Below are 14,453 nucleotides of genomic sequence, written 5' to 3' on the forward strand. Positions count from 1 at the left end.
GCATGTTTAAAAATCATAGAAGTGCTATCATACTGTGCATAGTCCTTTGCAAGTTGGTTTATTCCAGACTGTGAAATTCACAAAAAACATTACTGTATTGCATTCCAGTGTATAATTTTAACACAATGGAATCATTCTTCTGAGATAGACTTCTGTTTCAGATACTAAGTACTTTAAACTAGGTAACTTCTAGTTTCTGTAATTATGAAAAAGGTTTGAATATTCATGTCTCCTTGGTTACATGTGTAAGGATTTCTCTAGGCTATACTCTTAGAAGTGGAATTACTATGTCATGATACGTTAGCGTCTTCTACTTTACTAAGTTTTGCCAAAGTGTCTTCAGAAATGATCATTGTTTTTAAGAACTTCCATTGTTTTTCACCCTTGCCAACACTTAGGATTGCCTGATTTGGTTAGTTTTGTCAGTATCACACTGTGTCTTTAGTTTTAATTTCCCTGATTACTAGTGTGGATACCTTTCTTGAACGTATTATTTTGTATATAACTGACTTTCTAGTTCTCACATAGAAATCCTAGTATTAAAGTGTTGAATAAATTTTTTCTTTTTTTTGCCATGCTTGTGATATCTTAGTTCCCTGACCAGGGATTGAACCCTGGCCCTTGACAGTGAAAGTCCAGAGTCCTAACTAGTGGACCACAAGGGAATTTCTGAAGAAATCTTTTAAATAAAAATAATATACTCCAGTACAGATAGTTAACAATTTCATTTTATTTTTGTAACTTACATATATTACATTTCCTGAATTTGTACTTAAAATAGTTTTCCTTTACATCAAATGGTCAAATTGTAACTGCATTTGAAATACCACACTTATTCATGATTACATCTTTAAAATTGAAATAGTAACATATGGGACAGCAAAGTCCATCCTTCTAGGAAAGTAAAGCAATAGTTATGGGTAAATAAACATTTACATTCGTATTTTCAAGTATAATAATATCTATATGTCATAGGTATGTATTGGAACATTTATCACGAATATGTCGGATTCTGAAGCAGTCTGGTGGAAATGCTTTGCTTGTCGGACTTGGAGGAAGTGGTCGTCAATCTTTAACTCGTCTGGCTACATCCATGGCAAAAATGCAGATTTTCCAACCAGAAATTTCAAAGAGTTATGGTATGAATGAGTGGAGAGAGGACATGAAGGTAAAATCATGAGGAAATCTAGTGTCTAAAATAACATCCGTGCATTCTTTTATCTCTAAAGAGAGAGCCATCCTGTAGAGCTATCTGTGTGCTGCATGCAGTGGTGATAATGGTGATGATAATACTATCCCTAGGCAGTTACTGCATGTGCTGAGCACTGTTTGAAGTGCTTTACATATGTGCTTTCTTTCTACAAGTATGACAATTCAGTGTAGCAGGTGTGGTTGTCTCTGTGTTTTACTGATGGGGAAACTGAAGTTGAGAACAGGTCTGCACCGCAGAGTGGGATTTATAACTTAAGGCTTATCCACTGCATTCTTACCATGCTGCTGCTGGTTCTATCTTTATTCTAGTTCAGAAAGGCCTTATTTCAGACAAATGTGTTTTTTCAGTAGACTGTTAGATATAAACTTCAGTGGTGATGACAATGTCGTCAAAGTTGTTAAATCTTAATAGTTTCTTTAGAGCTGTGCTGCTGTTCCAGTCAGCAATAGAACAGAAGAGGGCATACTTGGGGCTTCATACACATGTGCCTGTGGTTCTGCTGGCCCTGGAAGAGAGATGACCCAAAGTGGAACAAAACAAGAGAGACTTTGCTGGACTTTTTAAACTTTTTCTGACCTTCATGTACTAAGTTAGTCTACATCTTAAAAGTGAGTGTGGAGAACTGGCTTTTATATCTCCATTCTTAGATGGACAGATACTTTCTTTTTTCAAATCCATCTTAGTTCCTGAAGTGAGACTGTGAATGGGCCCTCTTAAATCATAAGCCCATCTCTGAATCAATGACTGTGCCTTGGGGCTTGGAAAACTGGCCAGTTGGAGTCTCCCACTGGAGGGATGGGTAAAATGGAGGCCCAGATTGACAGTGCCACCAGAATGAGAGAAGTGAAAGTGAAAGTTGCTTAGTCATGTCTGAATCTTCGTGACCCCATGGACGATAGTCCATGGAATTCTCCAGGCCACAATACTGGAGTGGGTAGCAGTTCCCTTCTCCAGGGGATCTTCCCCACCCAGGGATCGAACCCAGGCCTCCCGCATTGCAGGTAGCTTCTTTACCAGCTGAGCCACAAGGGAAGCCCCAATGGGAGAGGTACTACTGTAAAACTGAGATTTTTTTTTTTATCCAAAACGTGTCTTTTGGGATGGTTTCCCATTCATCTTGATACAGGGTACTTTTTGTGCTGCTTCCATCTGAAAGACCATCCTTCTGTAAGCCTTGCTTTTCCTCCTGTAGGGTGGCAGAGGACAGCAGTGCAGCCAACACACAAAACTACTGTCTGTGCATGGCTAACGACGGTGGTGATTTTACAGCAACCTGGGCATTTTACATCCATGAAATAGGAACTGGGGGTCTGCACCAGGCGCTTCTTCTTGTGTTTCCTCTTCTCTTCTGGAGAGGGATGAAGAAGATCTTTTGTGAGAGGCATGTTCTTGTGAGGAGGTCGTCACCGCCGGAAAGGGCGAGATGTTGTTATCAAAAGAAAGGAAAGGGGAAGGAAAGCAAAAAAAAAAAAAAAAATGGATTTCCACCAGATTCTGATTCTAAGTACATTTTTATTTTAAGGCCCTTTTAAGGAATGTGGGCCTGAAGGGCCAGAAGACAGTCTTCCTAATCACGGACACTCAGATTAAAGAGGAAGCTTTTCTAGAGGACATCGACAGTGTGCTCAACACTGGAGAAGTACCTAATATTTTTGCAGCAGATGAAAAACAAGAAGTGATGGAGGTAAATGCTTTTCAGGGAGTGCTGCTCCCAACTCAGAAATGTTACCTTGAAACTTTTCTGTTCTTTAGTATAAATATGGCTTGTGCAGAGAATTTTGGATATAAATATAAATATTTATATTTATATAATATATATTATGTAATATATATTATAAATATTATATTTATATATAAATATAAACTTAATGTATATTTTATTTTAGTACATTTTGGTGAATTTTAAATAGTTATAACTGTAGAAATATAATTATGAGACAGAATTTTAATTATTTTAACTCAGCTTTTTCCATAATGATGACAGTGTTTCATCCATTTGATCTTATTTAGCATGTTTTATGAGTGATTAGAGATTTAAAATCATGTCTTTTTTTTCCTACCTGGAGATTAGGTGCTTTATACTGCTGTGTCAGTTTCTGCTGTATAGCAAAGTCAGTCAGCCATACATATACATATATTCCCTCTTTTTTGAATTTCCTTCTCATTTAAGTCACCTCAGAGCATGGAGTAGAGTTCCCTGTGCTATACAGTAGGTTCTCATTGTACAGAGTAGTATGTATACGTCAAAAAATAGAATACAATCATGTCTTACGGTTACAGTGATATGAGAAAATATAGGTTTCAAACACTACCTGATTCACTTTTATAGTTTGCCACTAGTTAGTAAAATCTTCAAAGATTAATAAAACTACTTGTATTGATTCTGGTACATCTGGGAATCATGCTTTGTGATTTAGTTGACAAAGAAAAAAATACATTTTTGATGCACCCACCCCTACTTCAGATGTCCTGACCTTCGACCACCATTTCTCAGATCTTCCCATACAAGATTTCAGCTAATAGTTTCCCCTTTCCTGTTATCATAACTACTTTTACCCACAGAATATAGCACTCATACCAGGATGCTTCATTCCAGCCTCCAGTGATAGCATCTGGAGTAAAACGGATTCCCCCGGTAGTTCAAGCACCCTGCTTTTCTCATCTATGGAATGAAAGTATTATATACACAAAATAGTTCCTCCTACACAGCATCATCAAATGAAATGAGGTAGTTATGGAATGTCAGGCACTTAGAAAGCCCTCAGTAAATGTGATGCATCACCAGTTCATGGCCTGGAGTGGGGAAGGAGAAAGGAAAAAAAAACCAAGTTCTCTACTTGTATCTGGGTAGCATCAAGGTTGTGGCTAAAAGTTCCTAAGAATGGTGATTCTCCTAATCCATAGGAAAAATATATTCCCTACACTCCTTTCCAGGGAATGGGACCCTTTGGAGAATGGAATTTTCTAAACTTTGCACGTCTTTTCTGCTCACTTTAATGGTTGTTTGTCTTTCTTCTCATCGCATTGCTACAAAGCTTTTCCATGGCTTTATTATTTTATGGTATGATCCAAGAATAGCCTGAAGAACTTATTCCCTTCGTATTCCACCCAAACCTAGGAACACCATATCAATTTATCCACAAGGAAATAGCCATGGTCAGAACTCACATGTACCAAAGTGCATCCATTTTTCTTTTTTTTGGTTGCTTTATACTAATATTTACAAATATAAAAGGTATACAAGATAAGTTATATAAATTTCTTTGCATACCCTGCGCTTTGAAGACCAGGTCTTCGACTTTGCTTATTTCATCCATCTGACAGAGATTTTACTTGAAACCTCATGATAACTGATCTATAGAGCTTGGGCCTGGTCCTGCCTACTGATCACCTCTTATAGACTCAGCACAGTCTCTGATGTCAGCTTTACAATTGTAGCTTCAGCCTTCCATTTCCAGGCTACTTTTCCACTGTTCTGTTCACACTCCTTGCAGAATTAAATTGCTGCAAAGTTTTTCTCAATTTTACAGTGACTTGTTTACCATATTTAGTGATATTTTCTCAGCTCTCTTTTAAAATTATCATTCATCTCTGAAATAACTCATCATTCCTCTTTTAAAATGTTTTTCTTTGACTGCTGTGAAAGATCCCTCAGTTTGTTTCCTGTCTGCTTCAATAACTACTCTTTTTCTTGCTCCCAGAATCAGCTGTGCTCCCGAAGTATTAGTATTTCTATGTGCATGTAGATGTTATTCCCTACTTCTACTCTAGAAGCATTGACCTTTGTTATTATTGTTGTTTTGTTGCTGAGTCGTGTCCGATTCTTTGTGACCCCGTAAACTATAGCCCACCAGGCTCCTCTGTCCATGTGATTTCCCAGGCAGGAACATTGGAGTGGGTTGTCACTTCCTCCTTCAGGGGATCTTTCTGACCCAGAGGTCGAGCCCACATCTCCTGCATCAGCATGTGGACTCTTTACCAGGGAGCCATCAGGGAAGACTACATTAACTATTATTTCTGTGTAAATAATGCCTATGTTTATGTCACCATCTTGGCCCTTTCTTGACTCTTGTTCTACAGTTACACCCATGCCTTACCTTTCTGTATCTGAATGTCCCCCTGTTAACTCAAGAGGTAATGGAGGTAATCAACTCGAACATAATTTCACAGGTTGACACTGATCATACTAATCTTAATTTGAGAATTACTGTCAGGATGAATAAACAAAGTTGATTTACAGTTTCCCATAGATCTATATCTGTCACATATCTAGAGTAGAGAGTTCTTTTAGAAATAAATTCACTATCATCACACTGGAAATTGTATGATCATTGTGATCACTTCCTAAATTTGCTATTGAAAAAAATGTAAATCTACCTTTTAAAATTTTATTTTCTTTTAAAAATCTGTTTATAAGATAATTTATTGAGTATGAAACCTTTTCTACTTTGAAGAAGGAGAAAGTTAGGATATAAAAAGCTGAAAAGTACCTATGAGACAAGAACTGTTTTAAGTGTTTACATGTAATAACTCTTTGATCACTCAACAACCCGTTGATATATTGATAAGTACTCTTTCCCCCATTTTATGGATAAGGAAACTAAATAACAGAGAGATTAAGTAACTTGCCTCAAGGTCACATAGATAATCAGCTGCAAGCTGGAATTTGAATTCAAGAAGTTTGGTTCTAAAGCCATTATGCCAGATCTCATGTAAGATGCCTTTTTCATGTAGAGATATTAATAGGTTGGCCCAAAAGTTCATTTGGGTTTTTTGTGCACTGTTATGGAAAAGCCTGAAAGAACTTTTGGTCAATCCAACATAAAGGAAAAAAATTAACAGTAATGTATAATCTCATTGGGTTTCACTGGTGGCTAAAGAATTGGTAAAGAATCCACCTACCAATGCAGGATATGCATTGGGTTCAATCCCTGGGTTGGGAAGATCCCTTGGAGAAGGGAATGGTTACCCACTCCAGTATTCTTGCCTGGAGAATTCCATAGACAGAGGAACCTGGCAAGCATAGTCCATGGGGTCACAAAGAGTCATACATGACCAAGTGAAGTAATCTCATTACCAAACTCTATTATCATTTCAAAAAATACAAACTTTATAAGAATAAAGTCAGATAGCTCAAATAGTGGAAGAATGTCCAAGGTGAAAAAAATGATATAAGCCAAGAAGAATATCCAAAATAAACATGAAATCCCCTCTTTCATTCTCCTTTAAGTCCATCTCACCCAAAGGAACCACTGTTAATAGTTCTTTGTGTTTGCTTCCATAAAAAAGTGGATGTTTACAAATATGCACCTATGTATTTTTTAATTTAACAAAAAGGATCATATTATGCATACTCTTGCACAATTTGGCCTTGCATTTATTTTTTCTTGCTGATCTTGCCATAGCACATGTTGATGTATCTCATTATCTTTAACAGTTGTTTAAAATTACAGTGTATGGATGTTTTATAATGTTTTTAACTGGATGCTTTAGTTGTTTCAATTTTTTCCTCTTAAAACCAATGTTGAATTATAGTGTCCCATATGTATATCTTGGTGAACTTTTTGTGACTATTTTTATAAGTTAAATTTTTGACACATACTTATTTTTAAATTATAGAATTATGGAATTGAAAGTAGTCTTCTAATAACACAGGCTATATCAAAGCCATTATATTGATATAAAAACAAAAGTTTTAAGATATTTATAAGAGGAGTAATAAAAATTCTTAATATTTCGATATCTACTAATCTTTTTATCAGCTTATGTGTTTTTATTTACAAGGCTTTTTCTGGTATTCCCTAGGGTGTTCGTCCTGTGGCTCAGGCTGGCAATAAACACGGTGAACTCAGTCCCTTAGCCCTGTTTGCTTTCTTTGTGAATCGATGCAAAGAAAATCTTCATGTTGTAGTGGCCTTTAGCCCCATTGGAGATGCCTTTCGAAATCGCTTGAGGCAGTTCCCATCCCTCATCAATTGCTGTACCATTGACTGGTTTCAGGTTTGTAATTTGCTGTGTGTGTGTGTGTGTGTGTGTGTGTGTGTGTGTGAATTGTTCAGTTGTATCCGACTCTTTGCAACCCCGTGGGTGGTATCCCGCCAGGCTTCTCTGTCCATGGGATTCTCCAGGCAAGAATACTGGAGTGGGTTGCCATTCCCTTCTCCAGGGGCTCTTCCCAACCCAGGAATCAAACCTGGGTGTCCTGCATTGCAGGCAGATTCTTTACCATCTGGGCCGTCAGAGATAACTAAATCTTTTGGACTCTTACAGAAATCTTACTCCACTTCTATTAATATGCATTTATCAAGTGTTTTTTGGTTACTTACTCTAATGGCAGCACCAGGGACTTGGAAGATTCCATGATCCCCAAAATGATCTCATATACTAGACTGGAAGACAAAAAAGACAGCCAGCAAATGAGCAGTCAGTTACATAAAAGAGCCATAGTCTCAGCGTGCAATTTAACACAGTGTGTCTCTGAAGCATGAAAATGAATTCATTACATAGAGGAGGTTTGTATAAGGAACCAGTAGAATGTATCTTATATATATATATGTGTGTGTGTGTGTGTGTGTGTGTGTACATGTATACATATATATACACATCCATATGTATATGTATAAAGATATATTTAGAAATAGATATATCTTTATCTATTTATACATATATTTATTATAAGGAGTTGGTTTACATCTTTATGGAGGCTGATGATTTTCAAGATTTGCAGTTGGCAAGCTGGAGACCCACGAGAGCTAATGGTGTCATTCCAGTTTGAAGGCCAGCAGGCTTGAGACCTAGGAAAAGGTGTTCTGCTTGAGTTCAAAGGCAGGAAAAAAACTAATGTCCTTACTCGAAGGCTATCATGCAGGAGGAACTCCCCCTTATTTGAGGTAGGTTCAGACTTTTTGTTCTATTCAGGCCTTCAACTGATTGGATGAGGCCCACTTACATTAGGGAGAGCAATCTGCTTTATTCAGTCTATTCATTGAAATTTTGAACCCATCCAAAATGCACCTCACAGAAACAACTAGAATAATGTTAGACCGAATATATAGGGACACATAAAATTAACCATCATAAGAAGATAGCACATGCAGAGGTGCAACAGTGGGGAGAGTGTGGCTCATTTGGGCAAATAGTTAAATAGTTTGGTGTGGCTGACTAGCAATGAGGGCAACAGGAGTTAAGTTGGAGCTTTGAGGGGGTGCCAGGCTATAAAGGAATGTGTAAATGTGCCTAGGAATTTGGTTTTATACCAAAGACATTGCAGGGCCATTAACATGTATTTAGCTAATCTACATTTTAGGAATAACCCAAAACTCTTGGAAGCTTTATGGTGGATGATTCGGATTCGGGCAAAACGAGAGACAGGAAGACTAGCTGGGTGACAGTTTCAGTCATGCCAGCAGCAAGTGATACAGGCTATCACCTCATTTAAACAGGGCAAATCATCACTGCCCATGTAAAACCATTCAGTATTTATGTTCTTGAGAAGGGTAACTCATGGTGCCTTCTATTGGTTTTTTTGTTTTATGCCTAATGTATTGTGGACTATAGCTTGACCCTGGATAGTTTCTTTTAAAAATAATTTTCTAATACTAATGCATTTTATTCTCTTTCATCTTTATCAATTGTATATTTGAAAAACAGTAATTCTGCCCTTTTGAGGACTGCAGTGTGTTTCAGCTAGTGGATGTTTTAGCATTTATACAGCAATAAAAGTCATGTGAAACAGTTTTCCTTTATGCAAACTGTATCTTAATATTGCTTTCATTAAGTAGCCCCAAACCAAAACCAAACAAACAAAGCCTGTCCAGTTAAAAGTTTTTCTTTTGTGAAATCTTATAAGTACAATTCTATTTCTGAATATGTTTTTTATAACCATGAGACTTCCTGTTCTGTCATATGTGATTCATACTTACTGGGGGAAATTTTAAGAAAGAAAGAACTAGGAGTTACAAATAGATAAGGGAAGTTAAATGGATAACAGAGAGGAACCGAGACTTTACAGTGAAACAGTGGGGATACAGAAACTGTGTCAGCAGCACTGATGGCATTGTTTGAGGCCTGCGTCTTTTAAGAATGGGAAGTGAGTGTGATCTACTATGTGTCGCATAGTCGGGAAGTCACTGACTTTTGGGATAGATCTCTGTTCTCCGAAATAGGGTGTAAACTTACCAGAGGTGCCGAAATAGTTCAGCAGATAAGGGTAGAATTGACTGAAATACTCCCTTGTGTCTGAAATATCTCCTGTGAATTGGCATTGCTTCCTCCGGTGGCTCAGGTGGTAAAGAATCTGCCTGCAATGCAGGACACCCAGGTCTGATCCCTGGGTTGGGAAGATCCCCCGGAGAAGGGAATGGCAACCCACTCCACAACTCTTGCCTGGAGAATTCCGTGGACAGAGGAGCCTGGCAGGCTGTAGTCCATGGAGTTACAAAGAGTTGGACACAACTGAGCAGCCTGCACTTTTACTTCCCTTTCCCACTCAGTTTGTATGTCAGATGGCCATACGTCATAGATAGTATGCAAGGGACCCTCAGGGATTCTTGCAATGAACTGAAAATTGAAGATATACAGTGCAGTTATAAGTGGACAGTAAAAAACTGTCTTAAAACTAGCAGGAGCTAGCTCAAGCTCTGTGCCAGCTACATCTTAAGACCAAAAACGATGACAATTTAACAAGATCTGATGAGATATTGGTTAAAACCCTGGTGGCTCAGATGGTAAAGAGTCTACCTGCAGCGCAGGAGACCCGGGTTTGATCCCTGTGTCAGGAACATCCCCTGGAGAAGGAAATGGCAACCCACTTCAGTATCCTTGCCTGGAAAATTCCATGGACAGAGGAGCCTGGCAGGCTACAGTCCATGGAGTTGCAGAGTTGGACACGACTGAGTGACTTCACTTTCACTCGGAATATGGATTTGTATCAACTGTTTAAATAATAAAGTTTATTCCCAGGATGTGTCATGACTTGCAATATTAGCTTATGATGTCATGGTTGCCTATCAGCAGCCATTTTCTACCCACTCCATCTTTGTTGACAGAATTCTGATTTTGTTTGGGAAATTGCTACCCAAGTAGGCAAAGTCTAATAGGGATTCATTCCTGGTTGGCCTAAGTCAGCATTGGTGCTCTCACTCCTCTTACTGTTGACTGTTTTACACATGAGCCTTTTCGTGACCTGTTCCTTACCAGTGGATCTGGATTTAAAGTCTGCCAGGGAGCTTTGGGGAGAAGCTTTTCAGAATAAAAAGAGTTACATGATCAGAAAATGGTTCTTATCTTGACATTTTACAAAAATTCGTTTATGTTAATAACAAATCTTTAGAGGCCTTTTTTGGGGTTTAAAAATATATTAGTATAGTAATACATATGAATATAATTAATAAATGTGTATATACTGGTAATGTGTGATTAACACTTTTTTTAAATAACTAATGGAATATTTTATCAAAAAGTTTGATTTTTACTAGAGTAGAGGGCCAAACACTGAAAAAATTGATCTTAAAATGCATATTGTCTACTATAAAGGAAAAAAATTACAGGCATCTTGTTGAATCTAAATGGAATGAAGTTTGGGAATACTCTATTGAGCAAGTGAAGATTAAGTACTCATTTAACATAAATTATTTCATTGAGTAAATATTTCAAATATTTACCGACAAGAACTGTGTAAGCACTGACGGTAACAGCAGTGAGGTAGGAGTCCTTGCTTTTGTGGATTTTACATTTTAGTGGTGTGTCGGTGAGACAGACAGAAACAAATGAATAAATATTTGTCAAATATTGGCAAGTGCTAAGAAAAAATCCAAGATAAGGGAAAGAGTAATGAGGGAAGGGACACTGTTTTAGAAAGAGTGCTTTGGGCAGACCTACCTGGTAAATTTGCATTTGCACAGAGATGTGAGAGAGTTGAACCACATGGAGATCTAGATTAGGAGGGTTCTAGTCAGAGGAACAGCAAATCCAAAGACCCAGGGCCAGAAGCACCCTTGGTGTATGCCACGAAAAGCAAAGGAACCATCTCACTGAAGTGGGGAGTACTGAAGAAAAGTGAATTTGTGGGGAAGAAAATGAAATGTTCAACTTTGGATGTTGTAACCAGTAGGAATTACGATGAGCTGCTGGTAACAGAAAGTGAAAGTCGCTCAGTCATGTCCAACTCTTTGTGACTCCATGGACTATACAATCCATGGAATTCTCCAGGCCAGAATACTGCAGTGGGTAGCCTTTCTCTTCTCCAGGGGATCTTCCCAACCCAGGGATTGAACCCAGGTCTCCCATACTGCAGGCGGAGTCTTTACCAGCTGAGCCACAAGGGAAGCCCGCTAGTAACAGAAGCCTAAACTAAACACATAGGGGTTTTTTCCCCTCTCTCATACAGAAGAAAAATCTGAAGACCGGAACTTTTGTGACTTAACAAAGTCATCAGAATCCCATATTCTTTCTTCTTTATTATCCTCAGCATGTAGTTTCCATCTTCAGAGTCATCATACGGCCTAATGTAGCTGCTAGAACTCCAACTTTCACATCTGTGTTCCAGGCAAAAAGTAGAGTAATAGAAAGTAGGGCACAAAGACCCATACCAGCTCTGTGTAACTCTCCAGAGAGCTTTCTCTGATGTCCCCACCCAATAGATGCTCATATGTCATTATCCACTCTGAATTGCAAACGAGTCTAGGAAATGTAGTATTATAGCTGGGGATATTGCTATCTAGAATAAATTTGGAGTCTTAAGGAACGGGGGCTGATTGGTATTAAGAGGGCAACAAAGCAGCCTGTACCATTGTCATACTAAATTTGGGATGCCTACTAGCCATCCAAGTGGAAGAGGTAGGGAAACAGTGTGATATATCTTTGATATGTAAAGTATTATTGACCTTTCCTATATTGAGTTATCTTTAATTTTAATGTATAAAATACTTATTATATCTTTCATTGATTTACTTATGACCTTAGTCTCTCTAATTCTGTTTTCCCTATTAAGATTTTAATTTTCTCAACCCCAAGTTCTTCTCTCATAGGAAGACAATTTATATAATTTGAGTGTGACTGATCATTTTAAATTTCACTTGTTTTTCTTTTTCTTATTTTTAGCCATGGCCTGAAGATGCTCTTGAACGTGTAGCTGTGAAATTCTTAGAAACACTGGAGCTCACTGATGTTGAACGAAGAGAGATAGTTCCAATCTGCAAACATTTTCACACTTCCATTATGGAACTTTCAGAAAGGTTAATATTAATAAATTTTAAAATGACAGTAATGCCTTGTATGTTAAAGCGTCTCTTTTGTGAGAAACTGCAAATTTTAATAGGATTTCTATGCCTTATCATTCTCTTTAATCACTTAATTAGTTATGGCTTTTAAGTATTAGAAAGCTACTTGATCTAGGTTTAAAAAAGAACAGGGTATCTTAAGGGAAAGAATATAGCTGGGTCTTAGAAATCACTAGAAGCAGGAGTTAAGAAGCCACCAGAAACCCAGGAATTCTTTTTCTCTGTTTCTCATTCATGTTTCTCTTGTGGCATCTGCTTTCTAATCTTTTCTCTTTTAGGCTGAATTTTCTACTTTCCAGTGTATATGGAGGAAAACTGTCTGCCTCTCAATTCTCAAGTTTACTTCTTGCAGTTCCAGCTCATTAGCTCTTTCCAGCTTTCTAGTCCGAGTTCATTCCAAAATGTGATTTGGCCTTCTTTGTGGCCAGTGCCCAGTCCTGGCCTGACCTGCTGTGTGTAGTGTGGCAGGCTTCATAGAACAAACATTGCTGCTGGGGCACTAGTTGGACGTTCTTAGACAAGAAGGAAGATGGTTGGTAGGCTGTGGATACCTTAAAAGTATCAGTCTTACATCTGTTCATCTCTGAGATCTTCATGTCATAGGTGCTCATGGTATTGCCTATCCAGAGTTTTACAGCCAGCTAGCATGTTTGGCCTGGGCAGGTACACCATGAAGGGGGCTCTAGTCTACGTACTCACCAAGAATCATCATTGCAGCCATTGTTTTTATGTGTATGAGTAGTAGTCTTATATTTCTGGCCGAGCTCCATTTAACCAACACGTGATATGTGCAAGGAATGATGGCTTATTCTTGCTGTCCTACCTGTGGTCCTCTTTCCTTGTCTACAGTATCTTGGGTCTGTTACAGGGTTAGATCCTCCTGGCATATGAAACATATAAAAAGGCCTCTATCTTTCTTGCTATCGTTCTCTCTTCAGACAAATCTTTGTGGATTTGTGCTTTTATACTACATCATTGCTATTTGATACTAATATTTTGCAGACTAGAAATTAGGATGTGGTTCTGTGTAAAGTTAAGTACTCAGCAGCTTCTGAATAAAATTAGCCTTTATTCTTAAACATTTGTTGTTAATGCTATGTTGAATTTACTTCTTACTTTGTAAAACCCATTATTTATTGTAATGCTGTCTGCCTCTCTTTTAGGTTCTTGCAAGAGTTAGGACGACATAACTATGTCACTGCTACTTCTTACCTTGAACTCATTGCCTCATTTCGACAACTGTTGACTAAGAGGCGACAAGCTGTAATGGAAGCAAAACAGCGCTATGTGAATGGACTTGACAAATTAGCTTTTGCTGAGTCTCAGGTAAATTTGAGGAGCTGCTCAAGTGGAAATATAAGAAATATGAGATACAATTTATTGAGAATATGTTATGTGCCAGGTACTATGTTATGTACCTCATTTGCATTCCTTTAATTATTCCTCATAATAGCTCCATAAGGTAGACGCTTTTATGATCCTCATGTTACAGATGAGTAAAGTGAATTTTAGAATTTTAGAGAAGTTCACTCAGACTGCACAGACTCAGATACATCCAGTTTTATTCTTAAGTTTTTGGCATTTGGAGAAAGTACACTGTCAGGGTTGACTTTTTATTATAATAACTGGTTAAATATAAGACTTTTTTCCAAATGAGTCAAGTAATACTTATTAGCATTATTTCAATATAAGCAGCAGAACGGGTGGTCTGAATGAATTGTACACCATACACATAATATAATGGGGATACCCAGAGCTGCTACCATTTTTCTATCTGACTTTTCTTCCATGACAACTGCATTCTTCCATTGCCCTGTCATACTTAAGAAAGAATAAAGTCTTTTGTGAAGAAAACTGGCCACATTCTCATGGCTTTGTTTATCATGTAAAGAACTGAAAAAAAAAAGTTAAGCTTTTCTGGCCCAGATTTTAAGTTTCAGTTTTCTCTGCTTGGCTTCCAT

General features: G+C 37.8%; 2 protein-coding genes across 2 annotated transcripts in view; one reads left to right on the plus strand and one right to left on the minus strand.

The window, feature by feature from the left end:
• DNAH12 (dynein axonemal heavy chain 12) overlaps positions 1-14,453 on the plus strand; it is a 178,720-nt gene that overhangs the window by 105,808 nt on the left and 58,459 nt on the right. The window contains exons 43-47 of the mRNA XM_043886738.1: positions 976-1,168; positions 2,736-2,897; positions 7,019-7,213; positions 12,314-12,447; positions 13,656-13,818. Of these exons, the coding sequence (XP_043742673.1) occupies positions 976-1,168; positions 2,736-2,897; positions 7,019-7,213; positions 12,314-12,447; positions 13,656-13,818 (847 nt within the window). The remainder of the gene's footprint in view (positions 1-975; positions 1,169-2,735; positions 2,898-7,018; positions 7,214-12,313; positions 12,448-13,655; positions 13,819-14,453) is intronic.
• Positions 2,326-2,598, minus strand: LOC122683183 (40S ribosomal protein S27-like). Its single transcript, XM_043886792.1, has one exon. It carries the CDS (start codon positions 2,596-2,598, stop codon positions 2,326-2,328), a length of 273 nt encoding a protein of 90 aa, XP_043742727.1.

The sequence above is a fragment of the Cervus elaphus genome, chromosome 24, assembly GCF_910594005.1.
Source record: "Cervus elaphus chromosome 24, mCerEla1.1, whole genome shotgun sequence".
NCBI lineage: Eukaryota > Metazoa > Chordata > Mammalia > Artiodactyla > Cervidae > Cervus > Cervus elaphus.

Bases quoted from the DNA above. Each gene is read 5' to 3' on its own strand.
- LOC122683183 (XM_043886792.1), bottom strand. From the start codon at position 2,598: ATGCCTCTCACAAAAGATCTTCTTCATCCCTCTCCAGAAGAGAAGAGG.